This window comes from Tetranychus urticae, chromosome 1 (assembly GCF_039701765.1).
Source record: "Tetranychus urticae isolate SD_2017Ah chromosome 1, NJAU_TeUrti_SD_1.0, whole genome shotgun sequence".
Taxonomy (NCBI): domain Eukaryota; kingdom Metazoa; phylum Arthropoda; class Arachnida; order Trombidiformes; family Tetranychidae; genus Tetranychus; species Tetranychus urticae.
In genome coordinates, this window is record NC_142958.1 from 7,128,086 (window position 1) to 7,148,204 (window position 20,119).

Consider the following 20,119-nt stretch of genomic DNA (forward strand, 5'->3'; position numbering starts at 1 on the left):
CACACTTGTTTATTTGCCGGACACCCAGAAATATACAAAAGATTACCAAGACAAAGGCGCCCAAACGAGGAGCAAAAGAAATTAATAATGGATGTGAAAATGTGCAAAGGCAACAATAAAGCACTGGTAGCCAAATTTCATGAAGATTACAACAAGTGTATCACCAGTAAAGACATCCAAAATGTTTGTAAAATGTCTAAACCGAAAGATGAGAACAAGACAGATTTGGAAAAATTGATTGCCAAAATGAAAAGTTATCCAAACACAAGTGTTTTTGTCACTTACAACGATAATTTGGTCAATACAATCTTCTTTCAGGATGATTATATGAAAAAACTTTACATTGCGTATCCTGAAATGCTGATGGTTGATGCGACTTATAGATTGAATCAAAATCGAATGGCACTGATTGTTTTTATGATTATCGATGGAAATGGTGCTTCTGGAGTCGTTGGTTTGACTTTTGTTGCATCAGAGTCGGAAGCTTGCACCTTAGCAGCGTTGGAAAGTTTAAAAGCGTCGATTGGAGGAGCCTCGAATACAAAAATAATAATGGCTGACAAAGATATGGCTAATCGAAGTGCGTTTGCAAAGGTAAGAGTTAAAATGAGTATTCACAACTTGAAATTTATATTTCTCTCTGCTATTTTCTGGTAATTATCTAGGCTTTTCCAGATGCTAAAATTCATGTTTGCATTTTCCACGCATTACAATCATTCTTGCGAGAAGTTACAACAACTAAAAGAAATATTTCTGCCCAACAGCGAGACTCGGCCATAGCCATACTTAAGAAAATGGTTTATTGTGACTCTGAAACAGCTTACACCGAGTTATACGCGTCCTTAGATGAACTTAATGCTCCTGATCTAAAAAAATATTTCGATACGAATTGGCATCTTATCAGAGACCAATGGACTCTTTATGGCCAATGTTCAACATTTAGTTTTATCAACAGAACGAACAATCGCCTTGAGAGATTCAATAGAGAGCTGCATAATATTGCCAATAAATATGGTGAGATTAATGATTCATTTTGCAATATTATGAAGGCGATTATTGCCATAAGAAGTGAAAGAGACCAGGAAGCATGTAACATGATAATCAAAGTGCCAGCAGCAAAAAAAACTTTAATTGACCAACAATATGCGAATCTTTTGACATCTTTCGCGTGCAACAAAGTTTTAACTCAATTGAAAGCTGCGAATCGAATTATCTCGAAAATTATTTTGAATGAGGACTCAACTATTGGTAGTTATACTACTGGAAGTCGCACAATTAAAATTACTTTGGAAAACTGTTCATGTTTTTTTCATGCATCAATGCGGCTTCCTTGTCGTCATATTTTTGCTTTTTCCATGATTCTCAACAAAGAATTGTATCTCCCTGAACTTTGTTCGCCACGATGGTACATATCCAACTTTACAAGATTCCAAAGTGCATCAGCACCAATGTCAAACGTCGAATCGTCAATTGGTAAGACTAATGAACATCAACCAGCTTCATCATCTCAAAAGTTCAGGGAATTGAAAGACCTTCTGCTCACATTTGCTGACAAATCCTCAAAATTAGCAGACACTGAGTATAAAAAAATATATGATGTGACGAAGAATTTTGTAGATTCATCATTTGACAATTTGTCCCATGACAGCGAGGTTTGCATGGAACATGCAGAAGATGAGCAACGTTCCAATTTTTGTATTTGTGATCTTGAATATTACGAGTCTATTGATTACTTCATGTGTCGTCATTGTGGAAAATTATGCCATTGGCTATGTTATGGCTTCTTGAACTGTTTTTCAAAATTTTATGATACACGATGTGATCGTGAGGCAGTTTTTTCATGCTTGTATTGTCCAGATGAGCGTTACAGTGATTTAGCTCTCAAAAAAATGAACAAGAATGAACAACAAGATCGTGCACTTCTTCGAATAGCTCTCAAAGGTCTCATCTTGGAAAAAGAGCTATCAGCTCATCCTCGAGTATTGCAGCTCATGGCAGAATTGAAAAGGAAAAATTGGAAGAATTTGATTGGAAAAAATTTCATCCAAATCGATATCAATGATCCAGATATTGCTGATGTAATCTATCCCGAAGAAATAGATAGCAACCATCCTCCTTCTGCAACTCCGACTACTACAATAGAAGAAGTTATCGAACCAGAGTTACAGCAGCGAGATTTGGACGATATAGTTATCGCACCAGAATTACAGCAGCAAGATTTTGACAATAATCTATTTGCAGATGAACATGGATATGCAAATAATATAAAAGCCTTGATTTTACCAAAAGTTAGCATAAATGTGAAACAAAAACGTCAAAAACGAGTGAAAAATTCAAGAACACAAGTCAAAGTTTATAATGCACTAAGCACAGAGTCGAAAAAAAGACGTAAGTTTCATATTTAATTACATCGAAAACCGATATTTACAATTCATTTTCTTATCCATAGGTTTAATAAGTTGGCTCATTGGAAATCAGTTGGTTGATGCAGTTTTAAAGAATGAAATACAGATAACAAAGCCCGATCTTGAAAAGGTTGAACATTTGATTTGGCAAAGGTTTTGGAACAGTGAAGTCAAAACATCTTTAATTGAACAATATTTCGATGAAGAGGCTAAAAAAATATATGATTCTAAGTCAAAAGAAAGGAAAGGAAAAAAGCGCTGGCTTTGCTCTAATTGCACAACATCAACTCACAAGGAAGCTTCCACCATGTGTGATGTTTGTTTGAATTGGTATCATTTGACCTGTATCGGCTTAAGCAGAACTCCTACATCACGATACGTCAGATGCCCAGATTGTGAAAATGCGAATTAATATTTGTTGAAAAATATTCAGAAAAGAGCTATCTTAAATAAAGAAACTGTCTCCACTAAACTGTCCCCACTAAACTGTCCCCACTAAACTGTCCCCACTAAACTGTCCCCACTAAACTGTCCCCACTAAACTGTCCCCACTAAACTGTCCCCACTAAACTGTCCCCACTAAACTGTCCCCACAAAACTGTCCCCACAAAACTGTCCCCACTGAACTGTCCTTACAAAACTGTCCACTAAATTTTCATTTAACTGTGCGCCGATAACAAAATAATAATTGAAAATTATGATAGCAACAATAATAATTATCAATCAAAGTTTATTAAAAACTATTCAAATTACAAATTTAATGTTTACATTCATATTTATTTAGCTATGCCAAGAAAAATTGGTTCCTTTTTGGCTTTAACTGAAAGATCTGGCTCGTCTTTCATTCTTAATGCACAAACTTTTCTGTTTCCCTCGCCATTTATATGTCGCGTAACTTTCCGTTTTTCACCAGGAGGAAACGGTCTCCTACAGTATGGACAAGCATATCGTCTTTTTCCTCTATTGGCAGCCTTTTTTTCCAGTGTTTGTTCTGCCAATTCCTGAACCGTATGAATAGTGGGGTCCCTTTCGGCTCGGAAAGGTAACTCTTCATCGTCAGAAGCACCCTCACACTGAACATCAGCAGCATCCGCGTACCATTTTGTTGAACAGGCAACTTTTTTCCTTCCATTTATTATCGTGATGTGGTCTGTTTCCACGTCGTACTCAATTTGATCATATTTACACTTTGTTCTCTGTAAGTTAAACAAAAAATAAAATATTAGAAAGTTGATAAACACTGAAAGAATATCTTACCTTTGGTGGCATTGTGTATACAAAAAAGTAACTAGCAGAAAAAATCACAAAGAAAAGAAGTCACTTGTTTGGTGGTCAAAGTTGAAATGTTTCATTTCTGCTGTTTACCAGTGCGATATTTCAATTTTTCTCTAAATTAGTGCATGTGCACATTTTTAAACCGAAAATGGCCATTTTAAGCTGTTTATTTCTTGAAAATAAGTTTAATCAGCTTAAATGGCGCGCCATACCCTAAGGGTAAATAAACAATCTACTACATATCCAAGGATTAGAATCTTATCAGATACTTTTTTGTACGAATAGGCCTTACCTGTGGTGATTGTATCAAATAGTTTTTCATAAACTTATTCTGTTGTTTATTGTTCAATTATTTTTATTATTAACGGTTGAAACATTGAAATTCATCATGCGAACCTATGGTGACAGGCCAACTCCTTTTCAATTAGATGATAAAGATGGAGAGTATTATTACATTGGATCAGAGGTATGTCATTTCATCTCAAAATATTGTTTACTATTTTTGTTCATTTAAGTAGTAAAATCTTTCCAATAATTGATTTGAATTAATCTTCATCTTAATCACAGGTTGGTAATTACCTGCGTATGTTCAGAGGATCGTTATACAAAAGGTACCCTTCTTTGTGGCGTCGATTGGTTACAGTTGATGAAAGGAAAAAACTTGTTTCATTAGGTAAAATTTTCTTACATTTGTTTAGCATTTAAGGTCATCTTCTCATGCATATTCTTAATTTGCTTTATTTTTTTACCAGGCCTAGGTCCTCACAGCTTAGCTACAAATATAACTTTACTCAAGGCAAGTGAAGTTAATGAGATATTTGCTGGTCGGGATGAAAAATACAAAGCTCTGTCTATATCTAATGAACCACAAACGCAAAAGTAATATTCCATCTTCCGTCTTCTCCATTACTAGAGTATCCATGCATCTTATTAATTGACTGATTTTCTTACAGAGAAACGAAATCAAAACGAGCTAACTGGGTACATGCAACATTACCGAACACTAGTCATCATCTTGATGCCGTTCCATGTTCAACTCCAGTAAGTCGCAATCGATTATCTGGAAAAAGAATTCGTACTTTTCCTTTAGCATTTGATGATTTGGATCCGGCAATTATGCATGAAAACGCAAATCAACCTGATTTCCTTGTACCGATTAGGCTTGATATGGAGATTGATGGACATAAACTGCGAGACACTTTCACCTGGAATAAAAATGGTGATTTTCTCTTTTATTCATTACCAATTCTGAGAATCTTTCCCTTTTTTCAAAAATTTTCATCCATTTATATTTTTCTAATAATTTTAATATCTTTAATTTCAGAACAATTAGTCACTCCTGAGCAGTTTGCTGAGGTACTTTGTGATGATTTGGATCTCCCAGCTTCAGCTTTTGTGCCAGCTATAGCCCAATCAATTCGACAACAGATTGAGTCTTTTCAAACTGATACTCTTCTCGAAGAGCAAACTGATCAACGAGTCATTCTTAAGGTTTGTTTAGCAAATTTAAATACAATGTAATAATTACTGACCTCCGGAATTACACATAACTAATCTGACACAATTTTTTCTTCAGTTGAATATCCATGTTGGTAATATCTCTCTAGTTGATCAATTTGAATGGGATATGTCGGAAAAAGAAAATAGTCCCGAAGAATTCGCATTAAGACTCTGTGCAGAACTCGGTCTTGGAGGAGAGTTTGTTACAGCAATTGCTTACAGTATAAGAGGTCAATTATCTTGGCATCAAAGGACTTATGCTTTCAGGTAAAGTATCAATTTAAATCTAGATGGTTCCAGTATTTTTCGATATTGAGTTTTTCAATTATCGAAGGAAAAGTTTTTTTTGACAAAGTGATTTAAACGCGGTGAATAATTTTGTTTTCATCCTCTTTTATTCTCCATAGTGAATCTCCATTGCCTACTGTAGAAGTACCATTCCGGAATCAATCTGAGTCTGATCAATGGTGTCCATTCCTTGAAACTCTCACTGACGCTGAAATGGAAAAGAAGATTCGTGATCAAGATAGAAACACCAGACGAATGAGAAGATTGGCTAATACCGCACCAACATGGTAGTCTGATACTAAAGACTTGATACACTCACCATTTCCACTTTTAATTTTTTTATAGCCATTTAATCTTTATGCGCTACTTATTCTTTAAATCTCACACAAACTGACGCATCAAATCGTTTCATCATATTACCTGTATGAATCGACGCGATTGTTGAAAATAATGAAAAACCAAATTGATTATTCTCAGCCATCAAATTATTTTTTACACTTTTATGACCGTCTCTGTATATCTTATCATTTCAACTGTATCTTACGATATTAAATAAACATTAATTTGATTCCAATTTTTCTTGAATTTAATTTGAATCATGATTGAATTACTAATAATTATCGCATTTCCAATCATGAAAATTTATGATATTTCACAAACCTAGAATGCAATTTCCCAACTAAAACGTAATTTTGTAGAAAAATTGAACAAATAAATTATTTATTTAAATCCAAATAAGTCAATGTTTAATCAATCAAAATAACCAGAAGATTTTCAGTGAATTAGAAAGTGAACCTCTTAAGAAGTTAAACCCACAGATGAGTCTTTGCATGATTATGAAAACTACAGCTGTTCACGTATAGAGTTTGTTAAAGTTTACTAAATCATAGTTTGTAACTTCTTGCTGTTTGCTCATTAATTTATTTAAAAGTTATGGCTGAATCCAAGAAATTATCATTTGAGACAATAATGACAGGTTAGTAATCAGATTTATTTAAATAAATGGTTTTATAGTTTGTGTTACATTGATTTTTTGTTTATTTTCCAATAGTCTTAATGGAGAAAAGTGACGATGAAAGGAAAAAATTCATCGAGGATCATCAATCGTCCATCAAGTCTGTTATCAAATTAGTTTGTCGTCTAATTATTACCGGGGACAAAACAGAAAAAATTAATTCTTTAACCTGTTTGGCCAAAATTAGTGAAGTCGAAGACAATTTAATTTTGACTAACTTACTGGAAGACACAGCTGTTTATGAAGCAATTTTGAAGCCAATCGTTAACTTTATACATAATCGTGATCATCCAGAAGCTGATTCAGAACAAGTCGATGTAATTAAATATAGCCTGATAATTTTGGTGAATATAACTCGCCAAAAAAACTGTGTTAAAATTTTCCATTCATTGTTGGATACAAACAAATTGCTCTCCAGTTTCCATACAATCCTAAGCAATGTTGTTATGATTTCTGCTACGGACAAATTTGAACCTTTAATTATTGAATTGGTGTTCAATTTATTACTGAATCTTTCAGAGTCATCTCTGATTTTGGACGAAATACAAAAGAATCAGGATAATCTGACATTGTTAATGAAAGATTTGCTGAATTTTTTTGAAAAATCAACTTGTACTAAAATCAGATTTTGCTGTATTTCAATCATCGTTAACTTTTTGATCCACGGCTCTGCACAAACAACTCTATTGGATTCCAAATCAGAACTGATTACCAAAATTTTATACCCCTTGGCTGGGCCTACTGAAGTTGAATTTGATGACGAAGACATGGCACAATTACCACTAGACTTACAATATTTGCCACCTGATAAGGAACGAGAAGCTGATAATAATGTCCGAGATGCTTTGATATCTTGTTTATTGCTATGTTGTAACACAAGAAAGGGAAGAGATTCTCTGAAAGATCATGGTACTTATTATATTCTTCGAGAATTACACAAACAAGAAAAGGATCGCTCAATACAAAAAAGAGTTGAAGATGTTGTAGATATTCTGACCAAAGAGGAAGAAGAATACAATCAATTCCCTGACCTTATGTCAACTGCAATACCTGAACATTTGATTGGTAAATTTGATGAGATGGACCAAACTCTTTTGAATGAATAACCAATAAAGTCCAATTGATTTCCACGAAAGAATTGAATTTTTATTTGTTCCATTTGAAAAGGCCGCCTAGAATTTCAACTCTGAGCAATGTTTTGATTCACAAGGCTATGATTCGTAATGACAAAAGTGTAAACAGTTGATAGTCGTAAGGTCACTTCTCGAAAAAATGATTAATTTTAGACCGTTGTCTTCGTAATCAAAATTTATTCGACGCTTTTTCTTTAATAATTTTTCAATTTTAACCATTTCTTTGAAATATCTAGATAACATTTGGTAATCAATCGATCGTAAAATAAAATGGAGATTGGACAAATATAAGAAATATTTTCATGATGAAAACTGTAGCTGAGCTCACGGAATTGGCCTGTACTCATATTTCTAAGCTTCTTTAAATGAGTAAATAACATCTTCAAAAGATCATCATAACTATTAACATTTTTGTCTAAATCTATCTTAATGTCACAATAACCATCATTAGTTCAATATATCTTAGTTTGCGCTAAATATCAATATTAACATCACAAGGTAAGATTGAATAATTTATAAGGCAACGGTCTTAAATTTTCATAAACATTTGAATTCAATAGCTCAATCATTATTCGAGTTTTTTGCTAATGATTCTTGAAATCTTTCCATCCCATAACGATTTTTAAGTAAAAGTTTATGTTAAAGCAATGATCAAGTACGATGCTTTGAAACATCGCCACTGTTCGATTGCAGCCCAAAAGTCTTCGAATTTCCTTATCAAACTCATTCCTCTTCCACTAACATTTATTTTATCAATTAAATAAAGTGACATACACGTTTGGCATTGCCATAGTTATGATTTATCTGTTGTGATGTTTTCATTAAGATTATTTTTCCATGATGTGCAAGATTCTCATTTGAATCAATTTTTCCTTTGAAAAAGCTCTGTATATAAGCAGAAAGTATTAAATATCACGCGAAATCAATCAAATAATAATTAAGTCTGATATCTTTCTGTCATCTTTCTTGTGAGTCATTGTATCTGTAAATATTGTTATGCTAGTAAATCGTTAATCAGTGGTTTATTACAGATTGCAATTCAAGTATTTATTCATTCCGATATTTTTTTGTTGAGTTTTTTTTCACTACCTTTGGTTGTAATGAAAGTAGAATTTATTCAAGTTGATTGCATTTACATGAAAATTTAATCATCAGTAATTTTTTTCTTTCGTCGCCTTGGAATTGTTTGATTTCAAAGAAAAAGTGATAATAAATTCAAATAGAGATTGATGACAGGAAAGATGAAGAGATTAATAAAAGATCTATAAGGCTTCCGTATGGATGCATTCAGTTTCTTCACGACTAGCAACATCGGGTGATATCCAATTACAAGTTGTGTAGAAATTGTATTATTGCTCGAACTTTCAATGGTGTGCCGGTTGATAATTAGAATTCATTTTGAACCCATTCCCAAGAAGTGGTAAACTTTTGAACCAAGAAACTCTTTGCTCTAAACTATCTCTTATTTGTCTTTCCTCGGCATCCGAAAACTTGAGAAGCATAGAGATAGCTTTGATTAAATGCTTTTGAGACTCATAATCTGAAGTCGATACAAATTTAAACACAACAGTTCTTAAATATTGAAAACTAATGTCGTTCATCAGATAGTTCATAGAAGTTTGAGAATCTGAAAGTTGACGTTGATGTTGTTGTTGTGGTTGAGGCTGCTGTTGATCGGCAAAACCATTTTCTGCTCGAGATGAACCATCATTTGTCCCGATTTCATTATCATGTTGACTTCCAGGAATATCAAAAAGTTTACTATCCAAAGTTGATCCTCGCTGAAAGCTTTTCCTTATATCATTTAATCGTTGTTGCTGTAATCGGATTGTTTTATTCTTTTCTCTTAAAGATTCTTCTAGTTCATTAATACGTCTCTGTAACTTTTCAACCTCTTTTTTATGTAGATCACCATTAGAATTGTTCGTGTCATCTTTATTTGAAGGGGGCAATAATAAAGACCAGTTTCCATAGTTAGATTTGATGCCATTAGCTTCTTTGGATTGTTCACTTGATTCCTTAACAATAGATTCTCCAACCAGCTTAAGCAGCTTCTCATCTATATAATCAACTTTTTTTTCGCTTGTTGAACTTTCCAGCTTATTAGATAACACTCTAATCTGATCGCGTAACCTTTCATTTTCCCATAAAAGCTTTTTACGATCATCAAATTTTATGGAAGATTCATCTAGTTCCATCGAGGAAATTGAGGTTGGCTTGATTGAAGCAGAATTTAAAGCTGACTCGGGATGATTATTGCTAATATCAATAGAAGAAAATGATGATTTGATGACCGGTCTTGATACATTCTTCATCTTCTTTCTTTCCTTCATCTCCGAGTTATCATTATTATGGTTTAAGAGTGATTCATCACTTATCTGCTGGTTAAGACTGACATCATCACAATCCGATGACAAACTGGTAGATTCAGCCTTTTCAGATTCTAATTTTATTTTCAAATTTTTAAACATAATGGTTAACACAATATTATCACATACGGTAGCATTAGAGCAAAATCTCAAAAATCACAGAAAGGAGCACAAGAATAAAAGGCAGATAATCCAATCAAATTAACATAGTTGGATAAATGTTGGTGAAAATGTTAAGAAAATAATACAATAATAAACACTAAGGAATTGTATTTCAGTCATTCATTTTGTTTTATTTTATTTAGGCACAAGGTTTAATGGTTTAATCATCACTGTTGATGTTCACAAAGCATCGATATGTCATATCTGATACCATATCAATGTCAGTCGATAATACTCGATACTTTAGATTAAGTACTCGACCAGAGTCGAGAACCAACCAAAGTTAAATCTATTCTTCGATTTTACCCATTTAATACTCGCCATCCAATAGACTTGCACCTAAACTTAATCAAAATCGCGAAACTCCACGAAAGAAGACCTAAACGCAAATTGCTGTTGCTTACCGAAACGGTAAGAATAACCAGTAACTGTGAATATCTCCATCCGTCAACAAATAATCGGTTACTGCTGGTTACAAAATTGGAAGCGCTGACATTTGAAAATTGTAATTGTTATTTTTCATCTTCCAACACTTCTTACTATTGCAATAATAACAATAATTGCATAGCGAATTTTTGCGATTATATTTTTTACAAAGCTCTAGAAATGATGAAAGCTGAAACGCAATCTTCATCCACTGAAATGTGAACACTAACAAACATTTCTTTCGATCTACCGATAGTTGAAACTTTGAATCTCATAAATGTTCAAAGAATGGGCTTCCATGGCATCAGTCTTGATAAGAAGCTCTTTGTCAAACTATTTTTATTTTAATAAAAGTCGCAGTTTTTATTAAAAAGACACAATTATCTCATTTACCTCATTTATGCATAAATCGACACGAATGGGCAAAAACGGGTATAAATTAATTTCTTTCAGATTTAGACTTTGTTGGTTTGTAGTGACATGAAAACTGAATCCATTTATGTGATTTGGAAGTTTTTCTCATGAAACGTCTTTGAGAAAATTGAGATAGGAGTTGGAACTTCGATTCTTCTTTTGTACAACTGTGGAAGTAGATTTGCTCATCAAACTCATTTTAGAGATGTGACTTTTGATGATTAACGAGAAAATGCACTTTATTTTATGAAATATAACTTTTCTTTTCCTTCAAAATGGGTTAGTTCGATTTTTAGTTGAACCGACCATTCTATGACCGTAAGAGTTAGAAAGTTAGAACTTATTATTATTGTAAATAAATTGCTTGCACACATTGTGTTTTGAATAAATTTTCAGATTTAATGTTATTTCTCTTGATTTTGGCCATTGGTCGCAAAACTTTAAACCTCGATACTTTGAGAATGGCATCATCTACAATGATCATTCTTTCATTAATTTACTTCTTTACTAATTGCTAATCCAATTCACTTCAATAAATATCTATTAACCCATTTTGGTTATGAGTTTTGGGTCGTAAATGCACAAGAAACAACTTATTTAACAAAACAAACTCATCTCAACCAGTATCATTAACCAACTTTCTGGTTAAAGTTACAAACGAAATGCAAAGAGGGCTGCAAAATACTCGAACATTTGCAAAAAGAGTTTAGACTTGGTGGGGTTTGTAGGGATATAGAAACTGAGTCAATAGACACTGTTAAAAAATTTCTCAGATCAATAGTTTTCGAGAAATTGGAGGTTAAACTTGAAACTTCGATCGCCTTTTGTGCAATTATGGAAACCAATTTTTTCATCAAACTCATTTTTATTGTTGAAGCTTTTAATTACCAACGCGAAAATGCATTTGTTTTTAAAAATAAAACTTTTCAGTTTCCACAAAACACATTAGTTCGATTTTCATTAAAACTGACCGTGCTCGGTGACCAAAACAGTTAGAGGTCTAAAACTTATTATTTGTCGACAGAAATTGTCTGCAAACCTAATAACTTGCCTAATTTTTTCAATGCATAGTTAGTTCTCTTGATATTGGCCACTGGCCACAAAACTTTGAACCTCGATATATCGATTATGGTACCATTTACAATCATTATTCTTTCACCAATTTATTTCACCACTAATTAATAATTCAATTCACTTTAATAAAGTTCAATTAGTGCGTTTGGGCTATGATTTTTGAGCTGTACATGTACGCGAAACATCTTATTCAACAAAATGAACTCATTTAAACACATATCTTGCTGCATTAACCAATTTTCAGGTTGAAGTTGCAAATGAAAAGCTAGAAGTACTGCCAAAAGCTCGAACATTTGAGCACAGAGTTTAGACTTGGTGGCGTTTGTAGGGGCATAAAAATTAAGTCAATAGGCACTATTAAAAAATTTCTCAGATCAGTAGTTTTCGATAAAATCAAGGTTAAAGTTGTAACTTCGATCGCGTTTTGTGCAATTATGGAATCATAGTGTTTCATTAAACTCATTTTTCTTGATAAAACTTTTAATTATCAACCTGAAAATGCACTCATTTTGAGAATTAAAGTTTTTCAGTTTCGACAAAACGGATTAGTTCGATTTTCATTAAAACTGGCCTTATTCCGTAACCATTTAAGTTAGAGATCTTAAACTTATTATTTGTCGATAGAAATTGCTTGTCTACATCAAGGATTGAATAATTTTTCCAATGCATTGTTAGTTCGCTCGATATTGATCGTAGGTCTTAAAACTTTAAACGTCGATATTTCGAGAATGGCTACATCTACAGTCATCATTTTCTCACCAATCATTAGATTCTATTATGAATAAATGCTCATATTATGCTAAAATATATTGGAATGTTAGTTGATCCAAGCTCGTGCAAATTGTGTAGTGCTTATGTTGTTAGATTTTATAATTGATTTTCAAACGTAAATGGCTAATAAAACATAAACCTTAGGATATTCAAAAAAGATATTCGGTCTTAAATGAATCAGCTCAGATTTTTTCTGATATTAAGACATATCATGTTAAAGCTCATCATAAAATCTAATGATTGGTGAAAAAACTATTGCTTTAGATGTTACCGTTCTCGAAATATCGTTGCTAAAATTTTTGAGGCCAATGGCCAATATCAAGAGAACAAAAGCCAAATTGAAAAAATTATTGATTTCATGATTTGTGCAAACAATTTCTATTCCCAAATAATAAGTTTCTGATCTCTAACTCATTTGGTCACAGAAATCGATCAAGTTAACTGAAAATATAATTTGATCTGTTTTCAAGTTACACAAAATGTTATTTCTCAAAAGAAGACCATTTTCTGGTTGAGCATCAAAATTTACACCAGCAAAATGAATTTAATGAAAAAATTTGCTTCCAGAGCTGCACAAAAGGCGATCGAAGTTTCAACTTTGACCTCGATTTTATCGACAACTGATCATCGTGTGAATTATTTAACAGTACCAATGGACTCAGTTTATATTTCTCTACGAAAGCCCCACAAGTTAAAACTTGTAACTCAAATGGTCGAGCCTTTGACAGTACTTGTCACATTTCATCTGCAACTTTAACCAGAAAAATAGTTTATTTGCGAAGATATTGGTTAAGATGAGTTTATTTTGTTGAATAAGATGTTTCTCGTCCATTTACAACCCAAAAATCATAGACCAAACGCACCAATTGAAATTTATTGAAGTGAATTGAATTATTAATTAGTAATGAAATAAATTGGTGAAAGAATAATGAATGTAAATGGTACCATTCTCGATATATCGAGGTTCAAAGTTTTGAGGCCAATGGCCAATATCAATAGAACTAACTATGCATTGAAAAAATTATTCAAGTCATTAGGTGTGCAGACAATTTCTGTCGACAAATAATAAGTTTTAGATCTCTAACTTAAATGGTTACGGAATACGGTCAGTTTTAATGAAAATCGAACTAATCTGTTTTGTCGAAACTGAAAAGTTTTTTTTCTCAAAATGAGTGCATTTTCAGGTTGGCAATTAAAAGTTTGATCAACAAAAATGAGTTTGATGAAAAAATTGGTTTCCATAATTGCACAAAAGGCGATCGAAGTTTCAAGTTTAACCTCCAATTTCTCGAAAACTATTGATCTGAGAAATTTTTCAACAATGTCAATTGACTCAGTTTTTATATCCAAACAAACCCCACCAAGTCTAAACTCTTTATTCAAATGTTCTAGTCTTTTGCAGCACTCTTTTCATTTCGTTTGCAAATTTAACCAGAAAGTTGGTTAATTTAGCAAGATATTGGTTGAGATGAGTTTGTTTTGTTAAATAAGTTGTTTCTTGTGCATTTACGACCCAAAACTCATAACCAAAATGGGTTAATAGATATTTATTGAAGTGAATTGGATTAGCAATTAGTAAAGAAGTAAATTAATGAAAGAATGATGATTTTAGATGATGCCATTCTCAAAGTATCGAGCTTTAAAGTTTTGCGATGAATGGCCAAAATCAAGAGTACTAACGTTAAATCTAAAAAAGTATTCAGACCATGATTTGAGCAAACAATTTTCATACAATAATCATGAGTTTCAGATCTCGAACTATTGCGGTCACCGAAATCAGTCGGTTTGATTGAAAATCGAACTTATCTGTTTTACAGAAAACTAAAAAACTTTATTCCTCAAAATAAGTACATTTTCTAGTTGATTGTTAAAAGTTACATCAGTACAATGAGTTTCGTGAAAAAATCTTCTTCCATTATTGTACAAAACGCGATCGAAGTTTAAACTTTGAATTCGTTTTTCCCGGAAACTATCGATTATAGAAATTTTTAATTCATCCAAATAGATTCAGTTTTTGTGCCCTTACAAGCCAACAGAGTTTAAATTTGCAATAAATCGATTTACACCCATTTTTGCCCATTTGTTCCCAAGTTTGATGCACAAATGTTACAATTGTGTCAATTGTGCCTTTTCAATACATAAACAACCTAAAAGCTTTGCAAGTTTCAACTTTTACCTCGATTCCCTCGAAGAAATCATTCAGCAATTACTGGAGAGTCAAAGAAAGTAAAATTTGTACGATGAAGCTCTTGAGGTATTTCAATGCAACCTCTACAGGGCCTTTCAGCGTATTTTTCCGATTTCTTATCTAACTCGCTCGAACTGCTAGCTTTACAAGTCAATCACATCAACTTGAAGGATCTCAATCAAACTCATCCATAAACGCAACATTAGATAACTTCGAAGAGTTGATTGATTTTATACGGTCATATTGGGAAACTTACCAGGCACTCACCTTACTTATCTGACAATTCAGGTAAAAGTAGCTCTACAGATATAGATACAGAACTATACAATCAAACGATGTTTCCACACTGTCTATAACTTGAAAAACACATGATGATGCACATGATTCTCAGACTTGACAAATGCTAATTTAACCTTAATTTTTCCTCCAATGCCATAGTAAACGATTCCCACAAAGTTGTCTTCATTCATTTGATTCTGAATAATAAAAGGTAAATATCTTTCACAATTTCAAGCCAATGGTTCATCTTTAATCACCTTTAGCTAAGCATCGGTTAAACCTCGTTGAGCCCATTTATCTCTCACGATGCTTCAAAAGCTGATTTCATTCCTTTTGTTGTAATAAAATGCTAAAGATTGAATTCCTGTGCTAACCAATGGTAATTGCACTCGAGTGGGTGAATTAATTATCAAATTATATTAACTTTACTAGTGTCTCTTGACTGTCTATAATGCTTTACTGAGAATTTCAATAATCACTTTGACTATTTGAGATTAACTCGAATGCTTTACCTTGGTAATATTACCTTTGAATTATCGCATTTGCTGGAAGAGTGGAAATGACTTTATTTTTATATTATCATGCAGATATTTTCATCTATTTCTGGTTTTCACTTTCAATACAATTGTATCTTCCTACGCTAAGGACAAAATTGTTTAGCCATCTGAATAGTCTCGATGCTCTCTGGTGGTGTTAATTTGTGTCAAACTAACTTAATCAATCCACCACTTAAGGAACCCACACAACTGGCTAACGATATTATTTGATAACAGGTATAATTTTGTTTTCATATGCTTTCACTCAATTTTAGCCTTTTCCCTATTATTGCTTTTTTATATTATTAATAATAAACTGTTATTAGAGTCTCGCAATCATTATTTCATCTAGAACCTGGTCTCTCGATTCATATCAATGTTTATGTTTTGCTTTTGTTTTGGGTTAAATGAATGTTTCCTTTTCGTTGGCACTCTCATCTTCAATTGTTAATTTTGCCCATTTAACGTTATTAATTTTTGCTTTTGGACTCAATGAATAATCTGTCTCACAGGAAATTTGATCAACATGGCTTACATCTGATGAACAAAAAGGAGTTTAATCAGCTAAAAATAAATTAAAGTTCACCTCTATGACACTATTTATAGTTGATCCTTTTGCTTTTCAATTAAAATCTATTGGTTCAATGTAAAAACCAATGTTTACAAGCATGAAAGCTGATCAACAACGGTCAGCTGAACAATCAATAGTAAGCCTAATGATTGAATGGCTATTTTTAGACTTATCTAATTTTGAAGATTTGAGTTTCCTAAATTGATGAGTTTCAATCTTTTAATTAGACCCAAGACAGTCAATCAACTGGTTGTTTAATGCGTCTGCGATTTTCAATGTTGATCCATCCAACAGGATGAAAGGTTACAGTTTAAGGTAAATATTTTCAATCAATTGTCCACAATTTAAATCATCTGTTAATCATTCTGGAAACAGTAAACATGTTTTACGTTGTTGATAATTTTTACCTGATAAAAAGTCCTTGACGGGATAATGATAACTATCTCAAGGTAGGTCAGATTAGTTTTTATTTTCATTTTTGAAGGAAACCTCTATGAAATAACCCTGAGCCTTTCTGATAATCTTGATCATGATGATGATAAAGGAAGCAGGGAATACTATGATGATGATGTTAATGATGATTATGATGATTCCCTCAGACAGATAATCATTGGTTGCCTCAATTTCTCATGGTTATCAGAGGAGGCTTTTTTTTGCTTTGAATTTTGAGGCAGACCTGAAGCAGACAGCATTTTAAGCCTCACGATACAATTACAATAATTGTATATAAATATAAATATATATATTTATTAATCCTGTTGATGAGTAAAATGAAAAGGCCCTTTTTAACAGATGATAATCAAGATGATAATGATGATATCTGATTGACTATCAAGGCGCTAGTAATAAGCTTAAGGGTTATCATTTTCAATTTGAATGGTTCATCTAGTCTTCAATTGATTCACCAACAGAAAACCATTTTTACACATTTCTTTTCATTCTTATAACCTGTAGGCAATTGAAATGATGTTATAAACGTCATTCCATGGTCTCATTATTAACCACTAACCACCTCCTTAACAGATCATCATCATAATCGTCATTTGTTAATCGTCACAATCATCATACAAAAATCATTTCTGCCATAGCGTGTGAATACGTTCAAATAGTCACATTCACTTCAACCTTCAATTTGTATTTACTTGAAATTGCGTGCAATGTTTATTTACCTTTAATCTTAAAGCTAATTGTTAATTTGATTAGTAAAGCTGAGCAAACTTGAGAGGCACTTAATTTAATATTAACTGTTGATTTATAAGCTAAAAAGAGATACAATTTTAAATTATATTCGGGTTATGGTTTAACTTGGAAATGCTGATTATTTTATCCTTCAGTCAATAGACGAGTTTCAATTTTCCTGGTTCCAAACAGTCTCACTGATTTACTTAATTGCTAAATAATTATAGTCGATTAATCAATTGAAATTAAGATACCTTTTTTGTTAATTATCAGTGTCTATCCATTAAAATGTTTTATAACTTTGTAACAATCATAATAATTGGTTTTTTCACCATTTCAAAAGTGTATTGAGTCAATTGTAAAAATTGATTTGAAATAGTTACAAATCTAACAACATTGATACTGGTAATTGTTTCAATTGAAATCATTCAACTATTTGCATTTTAAATGGAGAGATAATTGCAGTTGAATAAGATGGATTCGTTACTAAATTAATGATCGCTGAAAACCTATGTTAGCGTTTAATAATCGTTTCATTTTTTGTTATAACATCATGTAGCGAGAGCTTCAAATTTATCAGCAAATACATGGTTATGATTATTTTACCCTGAAGGAACCGGGTAAAAGAGCAAACATTATAAAAGCGAAACGTAAATAAATTGCTGTGATTAGCAAAAAACGCCAATTATGTCATATAGAGTAAGAAAAGAGTACGTAAACTGGTACACTGGCATCAATGGTAATTCATAACAGTCAATTATCATTTAACCGATTGGTAATTATTTTTCCATGAATATGCTGTTTGCCTCAATGGATGCTCAGGTATTTGAGCAATTTATCAAGCATTAGATGCACCATTATTGTCAATATCCACATGTGTATCACAATTATTTGTATGTTGTACCAAATGAAGAGAAATTCCTTAACAGTTACATGCTAGTCTTTGCTGTAAAATGTGTAAAAACCTATCAAAAATAAAAAATGGGATAATATTAATAACATATTAGTTTAAACGTAAATGCACATACACGTATTTGCGTGTTTTAATAATTTACATGGACAATCATGTAAACTGCTTAAGGATAGACAATCATCACTGTATCATCACTGTATCATCCAAGCCTTAGGGGCTATTCCTAATCCATCGATGGGCCTCTCTCCTTTCCCCTACATTCCTGGCATATTCTCACCTTAGTCAATCAACAAGACGTTACATTTTGTGTCTACAAGAGGGAGAAGAAAATGATAATGTTAGACAAGAAAGAAAGCCAGGAAGAAGGTGAAAAAAAGAAGAAAAGAAGAGGAAAAAAGATGATGAAGACTATAATAGTGAGAATTGAAAAATCAGAAAATGTGGCTTAGTTATTCAAGAGGAAAAAGGGCAACGATCCTAATGATGATATTGAGGATAATCGATAATTTGTCTTTTTTTATTTTCTACTTCTTTACTCATTATCTTCTTCTTCTTCATCATCTTCTTCATCTTCTTCTTTTTCGATGCTTCTCCTTACCTTGGTTGTGAGCCAATTCTTTGAAGATATGATTATTTGATTAACCTTAAAGCAAATTTGCAAAGTCTTTATCAGTTTTCATCATCCTTTTTTTATCTTTAGCTTGTTCAAGACCAGAAAATAATTAATTACAATCATGTGGTACATTATCCTAAGCATCTTCTCCTGAGACAACTTGACGCCATGGGAAGAGTAAAACTTGAACATGATGAATGGGCTAGCAATGGTGATGACGATGACGATGAAGGTGGTTTACCTAAAAATGTTACCTTGATTCCAAAGTTTATCCAATATCCAGTGAAAACACACGAAAAAAAGTGAAGGTTTGCATCTGTAGCAACGTTGTCTTGGGTTCATTGAATTTCCTTGGGATAATAAGAGACAACAGCGAGCTAATATTTAGTTCACCAAGATCATCTGATTCCATGATCAACTCAATAAACTTTCATAAATCAAATATGAAATAAAATAAATAAAAAGACACGAGTTAAATAATGTTATCTACTTTGATTTATTTTATCAGAACAAGTCTTCTTCTTTCCCTATACAATCGACTAGTCTTGTCAATCAGATGGATCAGAGCCTCTATCAGATACTTTACCGTATCGAGAGTCATGAGATTTACTTGACTCTCTCTTCTTGTCGATAGCCTGAGAATAGGGCGGTTCATGATGATAGGATGATGATGAGGAGAAGATGAAGATGGTACTGATGATAATGATGATGGCCTCTCTTCTCTCACTAACTGAGCCCCGGAGGTTCATTGGGTCACCGAACCCTAAGGGTATCTGATACCTTGACAAACCCCCAACTCTGATACAATCAACTTTTACATAGATTAACTTGGAGCACTTTTTCTCTGTGAGATAATCAAGGAAGCTTTAACTATTATCGCTTAGCTTATGATTAATATTATCTTATTGATTATTTTGTTCATCAATTTTAATTTACAATTTAATGTCAATTTTCGTTTAAAATTGGCGCTCAACCGCGATTACAATGCAATTTTACAATCAACTGTCT

The 20,119-nt window shown here is 32.6% G+C and overlaps 4 protein-coding genes and 1 long non-coding RNA gene across 5 annotated transcripts; 3 read left to right on the plus strand and 2 right to left on the minus strand.

Annotated features, from left to right (window-relative positions):
* Nucleotides 1-327: 327 nt before the first annotated feature.
* Nucleotides 328-3,148, plus strand: LOC149094466 (uncharacterized). Its single transcript, XM_089267273.1, has 3 exons — nucleotides 328-594; nucleotides 666-2,388; nucleotides 2,450-3,148. Exons 1-3 carry the CDS (start codon nucleotides 328-330, stop codon nucleotides 2,815-2,817), a joined length of 2,358 nt encoding a protein of 785 aa, XP_089123399.1. The 3' UTR covers nucleotides 2,818-3,148.
* An 825-nt stretch (nucleotides 3,149-3,973) lies between these two features.
* On the plus strand, nucleotides 3,974-6,042 carry LOC107367186 (SWI/SNF-related matrix-associated actin-dependent regulator of chromatin subfamily B member 1). The gene is made up of 7 exons (XM_015934864.3): nucleotides 3,974-4,146; nucleotides 4,248-4,353; nucleotides 4,433-4,559; nucleotides 4,634-4,899; nucleotides 5,005-5,171; nucleotides 5,257-5,447; nucleotides 5,588-6,042. Exons 1-7 carry the CDS (start codon nucleotides 4,069-4,071, stop codon nucleotides 5,757-5,759), a joined length of 1,107 nt encoding a protein of 368 aa, XP_015790350.1. The 5' UTR covers nucleotides 3,974-4,068; the 3' UTR covers nucleotides 5,760-6,042.
* Nucleotides 6,043-6,323: 281 nt separating this feature from the next.
* On the plus strand, nucleotides 6,324-7,618 carry LOC107367166 (co-chaperone protein HGH1 homolog). The gene is made up of 2 exons (XM_015934849.3): nucleotides 6,324-6,444; nucleotides 6,520-7,618. Exons 1-2 carry the CDS (start codon nucleotides 6,402-6,404, stop codon nucleotides 7,587-7,589), a joined length of 1,113 nt encoding a protein of 370 aa, XP_015790335.2. The 5' UTR covers nucleotides 6,324-6,401; the 3' UTR covers nucleotides 7,590-7,618.
* Nucleotides 7,619-8,706: 1,088 nt separating this feature from the next.
* LOC107367391 (uncharacterized) lies at nucleotides 8,707-10,552 on the minus strand. The gene has a single exon (XM_015935092.3). The coding sequence runs from the start codon at nucleotides 10,085-10,087 to the stop codon at nucleotides 8,981-8,983; it is 1,107 nt and encodes a 368-aa protein (XP_015790578.1). The 5' UTR covers nucleotides 10,088-10,552; the 3' UTR covers nucleotides 8,707-8,980.
* Nucleotides 10,553-18,076: 7,524 nt separating this feature from the next.
* LOC107367284 (uncharacterized) lies at nucleotides 18,077-19,996 on the minus strand. Its single transcript, XR_001569856.3, has 4 exons — nucleotides 19,698-19,996; nucleotides 19,097-19,538; nucleotides 18,614-18,808; nucleotides 18,077-18,550 (listed from the first exon to the last, which is right to left on the minus strand). It is a non-coding gene; the product is annotated as an uncharacterized LOC107367284 (long non-coding RNA).
* Nucleotides 19,997-20,119: the final 123 nt, after the last annotated feature.